Here is a 17,780-nt window from a genome sequence, read left to right as displayed (position 1 = left end):
GATGGTCTCCAGGCTATCAATGTTGGGAGATGCGGTGAGTTGGTCAATTCACACAGTGTCTGATGTGTTCTATTTTAGTGTCTCATTTCTCATTGGAGCCTGCATACTTTCCTTGGAAGGGGGGGATTAGGCAGCGGTTTTATAATAAATTGGATTAACCCCCCTGGACGTCCAAGCAAAAAATAAATGTTCCATCAAATAATACATTACCCTCCCCATGGATAAGACTTGGGCCACCAGAAGGCAGTGTAAACCCTCTGGGTAAGACCTGGGCCACCAGAAGGCAGTGTAAACCCTCTGGCCCCAGGGCCCTCTGGTGGCACCAGGGCATTCGGCTCATTTCCTCTGGCAGTAATTCAGCCTTGACTTATTGATTAGGCCTACTTATTTGAATGACTATGACTAGAAACCGTGTTCTGCTCATATAGCTGTCAAAAACTAGGACTATTAGGACTGACCTGTCATGGTAGGTAATTGGCAGGCTTTAAATATAATAGGGCAGATGGTATTGGATACTTTGCGCAGGAAGCGAAAGGGCCCATTGGATTTTAAGGTATGGATTTGGATTTTAAGGTAGATTTCAGGACATGGCGCCTTGGTGCAAGCTCCACAGGGAGTGACCTTGCCTCTTGACTAGCAAGCAAGCCTCTCCAGCGAGCCGAGGCGCCTCCTCAGCACCGCAGGCTCTGCGTTGCGTCGTTTCCGATTTCCGAAACGCGCCACTCGCTCGGTGTTAACATCAACACTGCATTATTATAGTCACACAATTTTGATTATTTACGCTGGCATTTTTTTTAGAATCTTTAAAAACCCAATCGTCAGCGCGTTGTGGTCACATGGAGCTGGGTTTGTGATATTCTGGACCATCTGCATCACCGGATCCTAATGCATGATAAACAGCAAGGCAGCAGAGACCAGCTGCGGGCTGCGCGCACCGAGAGACCCAGCGGTCTGAAACTATGCCACCGAGTCGTGAAAATAAGTGTGTGAGGAACATTAGTCCGTGAATGCATCGAGGACCGAGTCCTAACCCGGGGATTGAGGTTCGAGGACAGAGTCCCGGGGATCCAGGGACCCGGGGATGCTGCGCCGGAGGATGGGGTACTCGGACCCCACGTCGAGTAAGGACCTGCTCGGCAATAGGTCTCTTTGTTTTATCTTTATCTGTGCATTTGGACTGGTCACTCTATTGCAACAAATACTCTATGGAAAAAACTACATTAAGAGGTAAGTGTTTGATTTGGAGTGGAGTTGTGAATTATCAACGAAGGTTGATTCAGGATATATACAGCCAATCTTAACATAATGCATAATAGGTGTTTATTCTATGCGTAACTGGGGTTTATATATACACAGCACTACTATATCATTCCGATGGGCTGATGTATGGGGAAACAACATCCATTTTTCCCAATGGCATATAATCGAATTTCATTAGATTTCTTTTTCTTCTTTTTTGGTTTTCGATGATTTCTAAAGACGAAACATCACATTCATACCCAGTGCTCGGACTGTGTATGGGATTGTTTCCCCTTTATTTTAATTTTCTGTTTCAGTGACTGGTCACAGCCTACATCTTACAAAGGGTATCCGACTCATATCATTGCGCCTCTCCGAAAATGTGGGTTATATAATCCAATCAGCAACATATTGAAGATGGTGTGTGTTACGAAAGCCCCCCCTCCCCCCGACCCCACCCTGATCCCCATTGCAAAAATACAGAAGATAAATATTGAATGCCATAGGCTATGTCTATATGATGATCTCTCTGGGAACCCTTTTACAACATGAACTGTATACCTGGTCTTATCGACCAAAAACGTTTCCATCCAGACGAGCAGATGCTGAGAAGCAGAGATGTTTGATCCGAAGCCAAGAATTCAATTGGAAGGAAAAACAACAATAACCAATCGAAAACCCCCAGCACCAAATACGATACATGTGGCACATTATGACTTTGCTCTATAGCAAACATGCATGTGGTGCTGAAATCCGACCTGTTTCCTATAAGACCCCTCCCTTCCCCTTCCACTAACCCTCCCCACATACCCACTGGGCTGATGATGCTGGAGATGATGATGCTAATGTATGGATTCATTGCTGTCTCGTCGGCTTGTCTGGCGAGGAGAATGAATCCAAGCACCAGACACACCTCTCTGGCTGTGCCCTGGCTCCCTATAGCGCTCTACAGACCATGGAGAGAGTGAGAGAGAGACAAAGAGAGCGAGTGAATGACGATCTCTCTGCTGCTGCAACAAACACACCATTAGCGCACCAAGGCAGCCATTTTACTCCAATCCCACCTGCATGCTGGGATGGTTTTTGTTGGTGGGGTGGGACTGGAGAGAAGGAGGGAAGGATGAGACTGGAAAACAGCTTTAAATGATGATGCAGGTCTGAGTGTGTGTGTGTGGGCCTGTGTCTGTGTGTTTGTGAGTGTGGGTGAGAGAGAGAGAGAGAGAGAGAGAGAGAGAGAGAGAGAGAGAGAGAGAGAGAGAGAGAGAGAGAGAGAGAGAGAGAGAGAGAGAGAGAGATGTTGTTGATTATACCCATTACAGCTCATTTTTCAAGCTCATTTTCCAGAATTAAAACTATTCGCTGGGAGCCCATTAGGCCCTTCTATCATCTTATCAGATGCATATGGACGACAGACAGAGATGCATTAGGTAGTTAAATGCAAGCGTTCAAGCTCTGCTTAGAGTGATGGCGTTGTGGCAAAGTGATGTGTGCAGCTACAGTAAGTGGATCCAAAGCGACCCACTTACTGTCAACGACATATTTACTCTCACTCTCTGTACCATATTTAGAAGAACTGCCACCCAGGAAACTAGATCAAGAATTAAAAAGAGCATAAATTAAATGCTCATGAATTATACCCAATTCAGTCTTAAATAAAATGACTGTATATCTGTATATAGACAGTGATTTATTTTTACAAACGTATTGGAAACAAATAAATCAGTAGGGACTCAATGTGAAAGGAATGATGATAATAGAGTGAGTTTGGATCAACTGAGCGCTTATCAGATGAAAAAAAGGGAAAAGCTTGATGTTTTTTTATTGTTTTCACAGCGCAAAAAAACAAGCAAAGGGAATCAGTGCAAGTGGTATACTCCTTCTGACAATGGTCAGCGTGATCTGTAGTGGTACTTCGGGACCAAGGCCTAATGCACCTGCAGATCCAAAGGGGTGTTTACTCTGCAGCTTAATGCGCTCACGACCCGATCCTTACGTACCTGATACGTAGTCCTGCAGTGATGCATTGCTGCTCAGTACATAATGAGGCCGATGGGCGTGTTTGCACAACGCAATCCCAACACTAAAAATGATAATAGAATAATATGTAATCCTGTGAAGTCATTCGATTCTAGTATGCCGGTTTTGTGGTATACCAGAGTTTGGCGGTCGATGTTTTCACTGCTCTGATTCCCTGCATGTTAAAACATGATGATCTATTTTACCACGTTGATGGCCAACATGATAAACATTTTTTATCCCATCACTGTACTGTGTATGTGAATGTGTGAACCCCGGAGGATTGTGAATGATTGAATAAAGGATTGGAGGGTTGTTGAGCGTGTGCACATGATGACATTTGCAAAATGAGGCCAAATAAATATACCAAATGAACTGACAAATTTTCTTACTAGTGCACAACAGTTTAGCCGACTCAAAGGCGACGAAACGGGGAATTGGAGCGGTCCCATTAATTTCTCGGATGACGGATCTCTGAAGCCGGCCAGAAATGGGAAGAAAAGGTACATATCACTGAAGTGACTGACACTGCACAGCACCTCTTAGAGACCAGAGCGAGAGTGAGAGAGTGAGTGAGAGAGAGTGAGAGGGAGAGTGAGAGTGACCCAGCTCTGCATGTGTGAACTGGGCCAGCGATGCATCCACCAGTCAGCAGCTTTTATAAGTAGACTCAAGGAGAGAAGAAGCTGCAGCATTTTAAGATTCATCAGCCTCTTTTTTTACTTTCCTTTGACATGTTTCCAAAGAATTGTGCTGGCATTATAGGGAAAAAGAGGGTGATGATGCCACAGGACCGAGTCACACATTAACCTAACTTAACCTGTCTGCATGTTGACAGATGTTTCCGTCAGAATTTTCAGCCTGATTCACAGAGCTCCATAATAGTCGCACCCTGCCTAGCTGATATTAAGAAGAAAAAAAAACGCTCTCACAGGTAGGCCAGTCTGCAGGCATTTCTAAGTACTTTCACTGAAACCCAAGAATGCCTTTCTTTTCCATTAGTCCGAAAGGGATGAACTCTCATATTATTTTCAGTGGTGGTTGCACCTCAGAATTGCTCTTTGCATGTTGTCTGACCTGCTTCACCTCGATCCCCTCCCCCCCTTCCCTCCCCCCCCCCTCCGCCGAGCCATGACACACAGACACACACACACATACACACACACACCCACCCAGTGGAAATCTGGGGAAACTTCGCCCTTCTTCCTGTCGATGTACCGGCTTTTCCTCGTACTTGTGACCCATCCCAGCACCCATCTCCAAGCATCGTCCTTCTTCTCAACGTGTGTCTCGCTCTGCACAGCTGTGTGTTTTCATAGTGTGGGTTGACCCCACCCTTTTCTTCACTGCCTCTTCCCTTCTTACGTCTGTCTCTCTTCTCGTCAACCTGGATTCCCTTCTTTTTAACTCTTTGATTTCCAGACAGGCACATACCCAGGCACCTGGGCGCAAACAAAACAATAAAAATTACTCGGCAGCTCTTAGTGTAATGCTAGTTATGCTTAAATAGTGTCCACATGGGGCCTAGCCACCGAGTGTTCATTCTGAAATAGCATACGATTCACAACTCCAAGTAAAGTAACTTTCTAAGCAAACAAAAAAGAGGTTCTATCATCTCGAATCACAATGCAAATAATGATAAGGCTGTCATTAACCACAGGACACATGCTTCCAAACCACTGTCCAGTTAACGCTCAGAAACATGCTGTGCACCGGCAGGTGGAGGTTGAGCACCAGTTCCATTATTTACCTTTTCATACCACATTGTTGTTTAAACACATTTGGTTTAAACACGTTTTTAAATTGTGTTCATTTTCTAGTTTTTTTTTCTATTTTTTATCCCAAAGACACATATAGGTACTTTTATTGTTTCTTCCATATTTCTATCATCTGTATTCTCATGACATCTGTTTGATTTAACATCAAACTCCACAATCATACACATACATGCATATAGTGTCTGCTGCAATTGCAGCTTCATTATTTTGTGTATCCTTTCCTCAAGTCAACGGCAAGAACACAGGTAAAAGGATAAATAAATGTTATTTCCATTTGTATGCTAGGCCTTCTGAAAACTAAAATCAACAAAAAAGATCAAAAAATCTCTAAATAAAATAAATAAATAATAATAAACAGATAATCCTTAGATTGAAACATTGCAGTCATTTGTGTGTGTGTGTTGTGTCTCTATATCTTTGGTTTCTTTTTGATTTTCTTGACAGATATATGTGCATAAACATTATTGACACATTATATACCAATAATAACAATACTGACCTGAAAGCATGAACATATCAATGCTATTAATATTAATAAAAACAGTAATGCACTATAATAACAATATTTCTTCTACTACAACTGCTATACTAAAACTATTAACTCTGCTAACAACGCTAAGAATAGTTTAGTTAAAAAACGAATTAAGTAAGTACCAAGCTTATATAATTCAAATTGTAATTCAGTTTAGTACAACGAGTTACATACTTCAATCATGTTTTTGGCTCAGCTTCAAAAGCTTATCTCGAACTTGAGATCTCCTGTCATGTTAAAATATATCATTCAACGTTCACCCCAATACATCATGTTTTTAAATCAACCAAAAAAATATAGTACTTAACAATTTAGGGGTGCCTTTAGTTCATATTCAGCATTTGTGAAATATAACCCCAACAGTGAGAATATTTCTTTAGTCTACATTTAAGATGAGATGTATGCATGAGCATGTATGTATGAGTGAGTGTGCATGATAAACTTCAACTAAATGCAAATTTGCAAGCATTTTACTGTATCACAATCACAAAACGTGTGTAAATCTAAAGATCCAAAATTCAAAATGATGTTGCCTCACACGAGCATAACCCATATTCACCACCCCTGACATTGTGATGTGCACAGGAGGGCTGCCATTCAGGAGATGAACACAGATATGTCCTCTATTCACACGTCTAATGTGTCCTTTCAGTTTTTTGCTGTCATAATTCACAGTATCACAAATGAATGCCAAGTGAAACCGATTTTAATTCTCATTCATTAAATCCCCTAAATACTTTTTTATTTAAACGTCATCAATATGCCACCAATATTAAATCAATCAATTCGTTTAGCTAACTGATAGCAGGTTCACCGTTTAATCCCATTTGATCTCCTCCATGTGTCTTCTAGACCTAGGTTGACTGACTGTCTGTGTCCTCCAGGTATTTGGACTCCTACAAAGGGGCCTATGAATACAACTCCACTGCCTGCAAAGAGTTCAGGCAGGACATTATGGACGTTAAGGTCCTGACAATGTAAGTGATTGTGGACTAATGCGCTGTACCCTTGAACCACTGACACTAATACTCTCTGCAAGCAGCTCTATCTGCTAGAAGAATGGAATGGGATGAGGTTTCTCACACCTCAGAAAATGATGATAGAAAGAACGATCCTTGACAGTGGAAGCTTTGATAGACGATTAATACACACCATAATCCCCAACTCTAAGCTTATTGCTTATAATAATACATAATAATCATAATAACAAAATCTCCCCCACAATTATTAATTGTTTTATTCACTCACCTCAACAGTATCTAGTCAATAACAAAATCCTAAGTATAAAGTCATAAAAATCCCATTCTTGAAATGAACAAGTTTTGCTCAAAACTATGAACCACAATAATAATAAATCTAAAACTGTGTGTGTTCTATTCTTGGGTACTCGGTGGAAACATGATGTAATGTTCATGTTCCCCGGGTGGAGGCCCACTTAGTAGCAGCTCTAATAGGCCCTGATTTAGAGGAGTAGCCAACGTTAGAAAAGCATCTCCCACTCCTCCAGCACCAAATCAGATCTCCAGGCATTTCAAGGGGAAAGCTGCTTCTGTTCAGAGCTGCCTCTATTCTGCCTCTGTTCAGAGGCAGCTATATAAAGACGGGAGCGGCCAGACGCTCGGTCATTGGCTTGTTTTATTTTTTTGGGCTATTTTGTTGTTCTCATGCTTCCCTTCTTTATCTACCTTTTGAAGGAATAGTCTGGCAGTGTAATACGTCTGTCTCTTAAGGGTCATCTTTCTTTCTCTCCACAGGGTGAAAACTTCAGATCTCTTTGAGAGGTGGAGAAACCTGCAGGTTTGCACGTGGGAACAGAATAAAATGGAGACTGACAACTTCAAGTAAGTAATGATGTATCCCCACATCACATTACCACAAGGAAATGTATTGTATATATTTCCCTACATTATCATCATCGTCAACATCAAACTCAACATCTGCTTCTCGAAATAACTGTTGGCCCCGTCCGAAGGGGTTGTGAATCCAAAACCCTTTTTGTTTTGTTTTAAGCATGGTAATACAACTTGTTTGATGATCCACATTGTCACATTGGACATTTTGTCACGTTACTAAAATGGGATCTTCACTAAGAGAAAACAGGAGTCAAATCCTATGTTTACTGAAGTCTCTGTCAACCATATTGAGAACATTTCACTCTGATATGAAGATCAGAAGTTTTTTCTTAGGCTCTTTAAAGTATCTGGGGAGGAAGGCGGTGAGGTGTTTGTGGATGTGGAGAGCAGTGGGAGGTGTGTGTGGATGTGGAGAGAAGTGGGAGGTGTGTGTGGATGTGGAGAGCAGTGGGAAGTGTGTGTGGATTTGGACAGCAGTAGGAGGTGTGTGGATGTTGAGAGCAGTGGGAGGTGTGTGTGTGGATGTGAACAGCAGTGGGAGGTGTGTGTGGATGTTGAGAGCAGTGGGAGGTGTGTGTGTGGATGTGAACAGCAGTGGGAGGTGTGTGTGGATGTTGAGAGCAGTGGGAGGTGTGTGTGTGGATGTGAACAGCAGTGGGAGGTGTGTGGATGTTGAGAGCAGTGGGAAGTGTGTCTCGATGTGGAGAGCAGTGGTCTTCAACCTGTTTGGGCCTAAGGAACACCAAATATCACTCACTTTCAAATAATTATCAAACAGATATAGGCTAATTTAAATCAAACAGGCAAGCAAATAATTTATAAAACAATATTTAAATGGGTTGAAGTACGGATGGGTTGTGGGAAATCAATCCATAAACATAGTCCAGGTGTACACACACACGAAATATAATATGTGCAACGAAACATAAAAAACCTTTTCACAGGGTTTATAACCATAACCCTTATAAATATTTACTTAAAGAGGCCATGCCATCATGGCAACTAAAAAAAGCAGCCAAAAAAGGAGGCATTAAAAGCCAACAATTTGGCAAAATGTTAACCATAACATAATTAAGATTTTAACAGTTGTGGAAGTCAAATGTTACTTCCAGATTCAACCGATGTATTATCTTGATAGTCTCTCACCTCCCTACGCAGAAACTCAAACGAATAAAACGTTACTGTTGTCAAACTAAGTACTTTTCTCAGAGTATCAACACCTACTGGGTGCTCTGGTCTCCAGCCACAACTTCAGGAGCAGCAATCGTTTACTCTTTTCAACTCAACTGCTGACCAGGTGAGTCCAGATTAGCTCACTTATATTGTAAACATGTGTACTTTATATTTAAAGACATGTAACGTGCGTTTGCTATTATCATGCAATGCTTATTGCGTTAAATCACTGCTTCGGTTCGCAAATAAGCTTTTCCGTTGTTTCTACATGCTGTTAGCCGTCAGCGACTTGCACATTTTTAAGTGAAAAACAAAGATGCTCTTCTGCTTATGCACTCAATACCTACTCGGAGGAAGTGTGTCTTTGTTAAGCGGGTGCATGGTGACCAACCCTTTTCCCTCTCAGCAGCGGTGCAGAGGCGGGCCACCTGGAACCACGAGTCCACCTGGAGCCACGGGTCCACCTGGAGCCACGAGTCCACCTGGAGCCACGAGTCCACCTGGAGCTATGAGTCCACCTGGAGCCACGAGTCCACCTGGAGCCACGGGTCCACCTGGAGCCACAAGGCCCCAGGACGGCCGGGGTCTCAAATGGGTTGGAATATTTCAAAATAAATGTTGTTGTTTTAATCGTCTGTGTTCTCATCTTGCTTTTAATAAATCTCTGATTTATCGGACAATTTCTCTTTTTTTATCAATGTAATCCTTTTTACGCCTGTTTGATATTTCCCAGTCCCACAAACCCAAACATCCAAGTAGAAGTCTGGTTGAAGTCATTGAAATATGGAAACATGTCCAAGACCTGTCCTCATTTCAATAGACAGATTTTACATGTCATTTAAACAAAAAAATGCTCAATTGTTCAAAAACCCATCACAATAAGCACAAACTCATGTGTGCATGCAATTTGTATTATGCATCCAATTCATCATGTAGCACCTTAAACAATGACGTTTGTCTCAAATACAACGTATTTTCAACGTTAACCAATTTTTACCATATTTTAAACCGCATAATGCTCACTGGTTCAAAAAGTCTACTTTGGTTTATTACAAATCCACACGTCAAAGCGCCTGGGGTCAACCACTGCCGACCAACCTTCTGCGCAGAACGGCCCGAACGAGCACATTACGTCACGTTATCGTCGCCGATGTAAGGTCTACCTATAGGGGGCAGCAACGCTCCTCATGGCGAGTTGGGTCACCTTTATATCCGAAATACAGAACAATAAATTGCATCCCATCGGAAGCAGAGGATTCAGGAGGAGGGGTTTATATTGTTCATACTGTTCTGTGGTTAGCTCAAATCACTGTTTTAACAAATAATTATTTATAGCCCAGTTGCATGGTTAAATGTAGCCTACTTGAAATATAACCAACAGAAGGGAGAAATATATCTGTGGTTCTGTAGAAATAAGTTAATTAAGAATTGTACATGAAATGAAAATATCTGCTTGAAACTAGGTTTAAATGTGAACGTTAAATGAAAAGCAGCAAAAAGCCTTTGAAATAACTTTTGAAAGATTTGTTAAAGTATTTTCCACAGCAGCCGTCGACATCTTTTAGATGTCTTTTCAACGGAAAATGCTCACGTTGACCGCCCAGTACAGATCTGAAGAGTGAACACAAATTGAAAAGATCCCAAGGCCCTCTGACAGATGAGGCCCTAAGACGAGGCCCTCTGACAGAAGAGGCCCTCTGACGGACGAGGCCCTCTGACAGAAGGGGCCCCAAGAGGAGGCCCTCAGACAGACGAGGCCCTCTGACGGAGGAGGCCCTCTGACGGACGAGGCCCTCTGACGGACGAGGCCCTCTGACGGACGAGGCCCTCTGACAGAAGGGGCCCTAAGATGAGTCCTACCTCTGCCTTATAGTAGAGCACTCTGTAAGTTTGTAGACATGTTTAACGGCTGGTGTTTGTGAATAAGTGTGTAGACATGTGTAACGGCCAGGTGTGTGTGGATATGTGTGTGTGAAGCTGCGAGAAAGGAATACATTTCTCGGACACTCGTCCATATTTTTGTGGCCGCAAAAAAACAACACTAAAGAAATGCTCATGCACTAAAAGGGTGATAAAAAAGTTTCACAAATTTGGGGTGGATCGTAACCATGGGGATATGACCTGGCACCCTCAGCATTTGTTTTATATCATAGTGTTTGAATTCGAGCCCAAACTGGGGGTTCAGTTACAGTTGAACGGCCACCAGGTGTGATGCTAGTTACTATTAGAAAAATGTACCCGCTATGGTTACATCCCAAAGGGAGGGGCGGGTTTATGATCCGACACGGATCCACCGACCAGCATTCCCAGTGGACTGTACCAACTGGTTTGGTGATCATCATACATCTGGGTGGGGGTTTACCTTTGGCTTGTAATGGCTAGTCGACACCGCACTTGGTGGTAAAATAGGAGCACTTTATCTATTTTCAAATAGAAGAGTTCTGCTTCATTTGTTTGTGTTGCGTCTCCCATGTCAATGGGCCAACCTTTTCCAAGGGTCCCCATTATCTGTTCTCTTGCTTTTGAAGAAGATTGTGTTAATTCCTAAAAGGTAATAATAATATGTCGCCTTGTTTTGTTTTCATCCCCTCCCCTGCACACCCCTGTGTCTAATCCCCCACTGCTCTAGGAGTTAATCAACCAATTCAAATGGCATCACCTTGTCCTGTTCTCCTCCCTGCCACGTCTCTGTCTCCAACCCTGATTGTTCTTGAGGATCAATCAAGGAAGCAGTTGAGGGGTTGTATTAGCGTTAATAACTTACAGTCCAACTGGGTGCCAATCTCACCGAGATATCACATCCTGCCTGCTGTTCAACCTAGAGAAGGTGTCGTCAGTTTTTAATGGGCCTTTTCAGAACAACGGTCACCCAACAGGAGACAAGGGGGTTGCACCTTTTTGTATTGTTGGACCTAGAGAACAAGTAGCGATTTGAAGGTATCTGAAATCCCTGCCCTTGCCATGTGTTTCGATATATATTGTTGTATGTGTGGAACCAAGCAGCGATTCCCTGAAGGGCTGCGCTTGTAATTTGGTAATCCTGAGAGAGTCCAGGAAAAAAAGGGTTGAACGTTAAGTCTTGACTCAAGACATTCAAGGCCAGACATGAATGTTGTGAAGAAAAGGACTTGGGAGCAGCCCCTTGATATAAATCCTCCGCTCCCCCGTATAACTGTGTGTTTTTCCTGTCCCTCTGAAGGGCGTCTCTGTCCCGGTGCTGTAATGCTCCCTCCTTCCTGTTCACCACCAAGAGGAACACGCCTGCAGGGGCCAAGCTGAGGTACGAGGTGGACACCAGCGGCATCCTGCCCGTCACAACCGAGGTCTTCAAGATGTTCCCAGATGTGAGTCTGTCCAGCCATCCATTCCTCCACCCACCCATCTGTCTACCGCCTTCTAGGGAACGACGTAGAGGGAGGTCTCCTCTGTGAGCTTCATATGGACGACATAGCAGGATGACCTCTATGGGAGCTTCATATGTGTTTTGTTGTTCTCCAGGATATGCCATACAACAAATCCCAATATAAGAAATGCGCTGTCATTGGAAATGGAGGCATCATCAAGAACAGCAAATGTGGGAAAGAGATCGACTCAGCAGACTTTGTGTTCAGGTATATTGCAGACAACAGTGTTGCAGAGAAAAATAATGGATAATGTATTATCTTCAAAATGTGTTGGAGTCCTATAACAGGATCCTATTTTTTTTCAGATGCAATATACCACCTATCAACGATAAGTACTCAGCAGATGTCGGCACTAAAACGGATCTTGTGACAATTAATCCAAGCATAATTACAGAGAGGTACAGACACGCATACTCACACAATTCAGGAGTTGTTTAACGTTGCTTAATTTAAATTATATCTCGCTCTCTTCTGAACAAATAGCCTTTGTGGCTTTCAGGAACAGTATCGGGTCATTTATCGTGGCAGCTGCATTTGTTTCGGTTAACAAAATGATGCTAGGAATGGATTCATGACAATTATTTTAGAAGACTGTGAAATACCATAGGTTCAACTCTTGATTTGTTGACTATTATTTGAGTCTTGATTGTATTGCTTGCTGACTGATATCTGTTGGCTTGATCTTCCCTCTAGTACTGTCTAACTCTACTACTGTCTAACTCTACTACTGTCTAACTCTATTACTGTCCAACTCTAGTACTGTCTAACTCTAATATTGTCTTATTCACGTCCTGTCTAACTCTATTACTGTCCAACTCTAGTAATGTCTATCTCTAGTATTGTCTAACTCTAGTACTGTTTATCTCTGGTATTGTCTAACTCTAGTACTGTCTAACTCTAGTACTGTCTATTGTCTAACTCTAGTACTGTCTAACTCTAGTATTGTCTAACTCTAGTACTGTCTAACTCTAGTACTGTCTAACTCTAGTATTGTCTAACTCTAGTACTGTCTAACTCTAGTATTGTCTAACTCTAGTACTGTCTAACTCTAGTATTGTCTAACTCTAGTACTGTCTCTACTCTCTCTGTTGTGTTCCCATCTCGTTCTGCGCCCTCCAGGTTCCAGAAGCTGGAGAAGTGGCGGCGGCCGTTCTACGAGGTCCTCCAGAACTACGAGAACTCCTCGGTGGTGCTGCCGGCGTTCTACAACACGCGCAACACCGACGTCTCCTTCCGCGTCAAGTACATGCTGGACGACTTTGACTCCCAGCGTGGCGTGTTCTTCTTCCACCCCCAGTACCTGCTCAACGTGCAGCGCTTCTGGGCGGTGCAGGGCGTGCGGGCCAAGCGCCTCAGCAGCGGGCTGATGCTGGTGACTGCCGCCCTGGAGATGTGCGAGGAGGTCCACCTCTACGGCTTCTGGGCCTTCCCCATGAACCCCTTAGGCATCTACATCACTCACCACTACTACGACAATGTCAAGCCACGGCCCGGCTTCCACGCCATGCCCCACGAGATCTTTAACTTCCTGCACATGCACACGCGCGGGATCGTCAACGTTCATACAGGGCAATGCAGGTGATCGCCCCCGACAACCGGCCCACAAAGGCTGTTCCACATCCACTGAGGGACTCACTTTACACCTTGTTGTGGAGGAGTTCCAGCTTTACCTTTTTAATGGGAGATTTTGGTAACACTTTATGATAACAGTAATTAGTCATTTATAAGCCTTTAGTAATTGATGAACATTTATATTCATTGTAGATGATTGATAAGTGCTATCTTAAAGGTCCCATATTTTACCACTAGATGTGATCTTGACTCTCCATTACACGCCATGTCAAAACTGACCCTCTAGAGACTTATAGATACATGGACAGATGATCTATCTATCACACACCTGTGTGGAAACCAACACCTGTGATGTCCCTAGAGGGTCGATTTGACACGGATTGTAATGGCTGATCAACATCACACCTGCCGGTAGAATAAAAATCCTTTAACATAGTACTTATTAATCATCTACAAATGTATGTTCATATTTTGTTAATGATTATTTGATCCTTAACTAAAGGCTTGCAAATTACTTACGATGTTATTCTAAAGTGTCACTACGATTTTTAAGTGGTGTTTACTTTTAAAAGATGATTGACATGGAGTCTGTCCTTTTTTTAAAACCATTTAGTACATTTATGTGAAGGATGGGGGGGATTTTGGAGGAAGTTATGCATGTAAGAAAGCTCCAGGGGGATTACATTTGAAGACAGTTACGGTACATGTGCCATCTCAGTGGCAAAATGCAACACTACCTCTAATAATAAATCCAACAGATCTGATTTTCTGTTCACTAGCATATTTTTGCTAACTAGCAAGCTGGTTCAGTGTTAGCAACCTAACTGTTAAAAGAAACTGATTACCTCTGGAGCCTTCGTTTTATGTTGTAGTTAACATTTCCATTTCATTGTCAAATTTGCTTGCTTTGATGCCAAACTATGTTAGTTCTCAACTTTGATGTGTACCTTTAACTTGCTCACATTACAAGTCGTTGATTCTCTCTTCTTCTAAACCATGAGTTGCTCGTTTTTATTGTCATACGTGGTCTTCCAAGTGATTGTCGTCGTTTTTCGTGACGTTTTCAAGTGAACTTTTCCAATGGTTCATTTGTAGCCTGACAATGCCAGTCCAATACGCAAATGTGTACTCTCAGTTCCTTTTCGATTTCCAAAGGGAGTTATCAACAGACAAACACCAATATGCCTCCGGATGTAATTGGATAGATCTACAACCAATCAGAGCAACCAATCGTGGGACAAATTATCGGTAGCCATCTTGGTTGCTTATGAAAATGCTCTAATAGGCACTGAAACCCGCCCCTTATAGATAAACGGTTGTGCAGTCTGCTGGAAATCTGTCTGAACAGGAGTGGGGCCTGGCGCATATGCCAGAGCAAATAAAACATGAGCTTGCATATGCGTCCGGTTCCCGGGCTTGCAAAGTTTTATACCGTTGTACAGGAGTATTGCTTTGTACTTGACAATGCACAAATATCTGCTCTAAAACCCGGACCCTTGTTGGGGTCTTGCTCCTTCTATCCCCTCTCTGAGACATCAGCCCCCCCTGTGTTCCACATGTTAGCTGTCTCCATATGGAACAGATGTGGCAGCTTTTAATCAATTTGTGTAATTTACTGATAGGGTTAGTATTGCCAATCCAACAATTTACAAAAGATGTAACCTATGGTTTTCTAATTTATTAAATATAAAATGGTTAACTGGAACAGCATATTTTCAAAAGCTGATCTTCCCTTGAAATTACCAGGTAATGTTCTCAAATATTCCTGGCGTAAGATTGAGTATTTTAAGGCGTAAGTCGTAGTTTTGGACAAAAGCCGAGCAAATGTTTTTTTATAACATTAAGAGAACAAATCTTTGACTTCCTATCGCCAATCCAATCTGTTCACCCTCCATACAGCACTGGAGAAAGATAACAACGAATGAAGGCCACACACTGTGGCTATATGGCTTATTTGATCCCATCTCTTGCTGTCCTCCATGTCTTAAGCCATACTGCCTTATGAGAAATCAACACTTTTTCTGATGCGCACTTCACCCATGTGGATCGCATACCTAATGTACATTACTGTAGATCCAGCTCTTTTCCACACTTTTTAAACTTAAAATCGTAGAATCTCTAAGAGATCGCAGTGCACAGCATTTATTGTGCATTTTGTTTTGGAATTGCTCTATCCCCCTGTAAAATACAATTCCATGCATAACGATGTAATGCTGTGCATGTTTGTACTCTATGGCCTACTCAGCTTTGTGTGTGTCTGCTTCAATGAATCACTGAGATATGTTCACACATAGGCTCCGCATCCACTAATATCACAGGGGGCTTTTGGATGTGGACAAATGTTATCACTTCAAGTTCAAGCAATGACTTCTTTCAGAGCAGTATTGTGTATCAGTGGTGGCGATTCGATTGACTCGATGGATTGATTGGATGACGATGGCTCTTGGGCCATTCATCATGTGATGGAATTCTCTCTTGCTATTGTTGTCTCACCTTATTTCACCTGCTGCAATGCATTTGCATGTATTCTAAGAAGCGCCCGGAAGTGGAGCATTTGGGATTGTCTTATCTTAACTTATTTGTATTCCAGGAGTGATTCTTCGACTCTTGAAATGATGTATAATGCTTGGTCCTCTCTACTTTGTGTATCAGACACAGATCATGACAAAGAGTCTTCTCTACTTCGTGAGTTTTTGGATGGACTTCACGGTACAAATTGCTTCCTTTATAAATCACAGTGAAGTCGTTTAAGGTCAACATGTATGAGCACATGAGAAACAGAAATATTAGGATTTTCTAATCACTTCATGGTTCATTGTGTAAAATACTCAGCAATGATAATAAAAAGAACAATAATTGATTACAAGAGAACTAGTCTGAATTAAAGGGAATAGATAACACAGTGCTTTTTAACAAGAATGTAGATCTTTCTTTATTGTGTTTGTAAATAAACTGTTTTTTATTTTCTGTCTTGCGACAACTATTCCTAAATATTCAATGTGTGTGTGTGTGTGTGTGTGTGTGTGTGTGTGTGTGTGTGTGTGTGTGTGTGTGTGTGTGTGTGTGTGTGTGTGTGTGTGTGTGTGTGTGTGTGTGTATGTGGGGGGGATTGGTAAAAATAAAAGATTATAAATAAAAGATTCTGTGTTAAAAGAAAGGGAAATGTCCCCCATAAGGGGTGAGTTTACACAAAGACATAAGACATCAAGTCACAAGTCATGCTATGCGATATACAAATGATGACATACAAATGATGACATACAAACAATATATACCATTTAGTGTGTTGCCATAAGGTGGTGAATTACCGGTCTTAACTTGGGTCAGTTGACCTCTGGCTTGTCTGGTCCAATTAACTCCTTAAGCAAAGCTACTATCAGTCCCTTAATTATTAAGCAGGCGTGGTGTCAGTGTCCTCTCACTGACTCACTTTAGCGGCCCAGTCTCATTTATGTCCGATTATACTAAATCCACCAATATCTTGTTACAGCAGGATGTGTCAGGCTAGCCATCCCCACCTCAATGCACAGTTCATCAATTATATAAATGGTGCAGAGGAAAGTATGGCAATTTATCCAATCCATGTTCCTTATACATGGACACTTTCCCTTGGCCAGTCTGTTGGCAATATTATGTGCAGGACATTTGTGATGGCTGAATTCTGATCAGCACATTTCTTTCGGTGATGTCTCTCTCAGGTCGGTTTTAACCAACAAAAGAAGAACACGAGAAGACAATCAACATTAGAGCACAGAACTTGAAGTGGCCCTTTTTTACCAGACCAGGTGTGATGTTGATTAGTCATGAAACATCAGAGTAGACTGGATGTTGAAGAGCAGATAGATGTAAGTTATTTTAATGACTGAGTGAGTGTGACCCACCATCAAATTCTTCTTCTTCTCTGTGAAAACAATCTGAATATTGAATTAAAAGTCCTGCTATAGGTATTAAACTAGTGGAATAACATTGTCACACTTAAAAAACTATTGTATCACATAAGGAAAATGTGCTACCATATATGGTCTGATTATAGTGTTGTTGTACTTTAATGCCTAAATCATGTTTATAAACAGTAATTTCTGATATTCCATGTGAAACGCTACTTTCAAACACAAATAGGTCTTCCGTTAGGACAAATCATTTCACAATTTAGTACCCCAAAACCATCTCTATCCCATAATAACTAACATTCCACTGCTTCTATGCTCCCATG

General features: G+C 42.1%; 1 protein-coding gene across 2 annotated transcripts; it reads left to right on the top strand.

Moving 5' to 3' along the window:
* Positions 1-234: 234 nt before the first annotated feature.
* Positions 235-16,536, top strand: st8sia5 (ST8 alpha-N-acetyl-neuraminide alpha-2,8-sialyltransferase 5). 2 transcript variants are annotated; one of them, XM_030341773.1, is made up of 9 exons: positions 235-1,227; positions 3,651-3,758; positions 4,094-4,189; positions 6,450-6,542; positions 7,320-7,406; positions 11,791-11,935; positions 12,090-12,202; positions 12,301-12,393; positions 13,115-16,536. In XM_030341773.1, exons 1-9 carry the CDS (start codon positions 1,082-1,084, stop codon positions 13,575-13,577), a joined length of 1,344 nt encoding a protein of 447 aa, XP_030197633.1. In that variant the 5' UTR covers positions 235-1,081; the 3' UTR covers positions 13,578-16,536. The 2 variants fall into 2 exon arrangements, with proteins under 2 accessions (XP_030197633.1, XP_030197634.1); XM_030341774.1 differs by lacking the exon at positions 4,094-4,189 and having other exon boundaries at positions 236-1,227.
* Positions 16,537-17,780: the final 1,244 nt, after the last annotated feature.

The sequence above is a fragment of the Gadus morhua genome, chromosome 19 (assembly GCF_902167405.1).
Source record: "Gadus morhua chromosome 19, gadMor3.0, whole genome shotgun sequence".
Taxonomy (NCBI): Eukaryota; Metazoa; Chordata; class Actinopteri; order Gadiformes; family Gadidae; genus Gadus; species Gadus morhua.
Note: the sequence above shows the minus strand (reverse complement) of the source record. Positions and strands in the feature narration are given on the sequence as shown.

Bases quoted from the DNA above. Each gene is read 5' to 3' on its own strand.
- st8sia5 (XM_030341773.1), top strand. From the start codon at position 1,082: ATGCTGCGCCGGAGGATGGGGTACTCGGACCCCACGTCGAGTAAGGAC. The intron at 6,543-7,319 runs GTAAGTGATTGT...TTCTCTCCACAG, and splicing joins GACGTTAAGGTCCTGACAAT to GGTGAAAACTTCAGATCTCT. The intron at 7,407-11,790 runs GTAAGTAATGAT...GTCCCTCTGAAG, and splicing joins ATGGAGACTGACAACTTCAA to GGCGTCTCTGTCCCGGTGCT.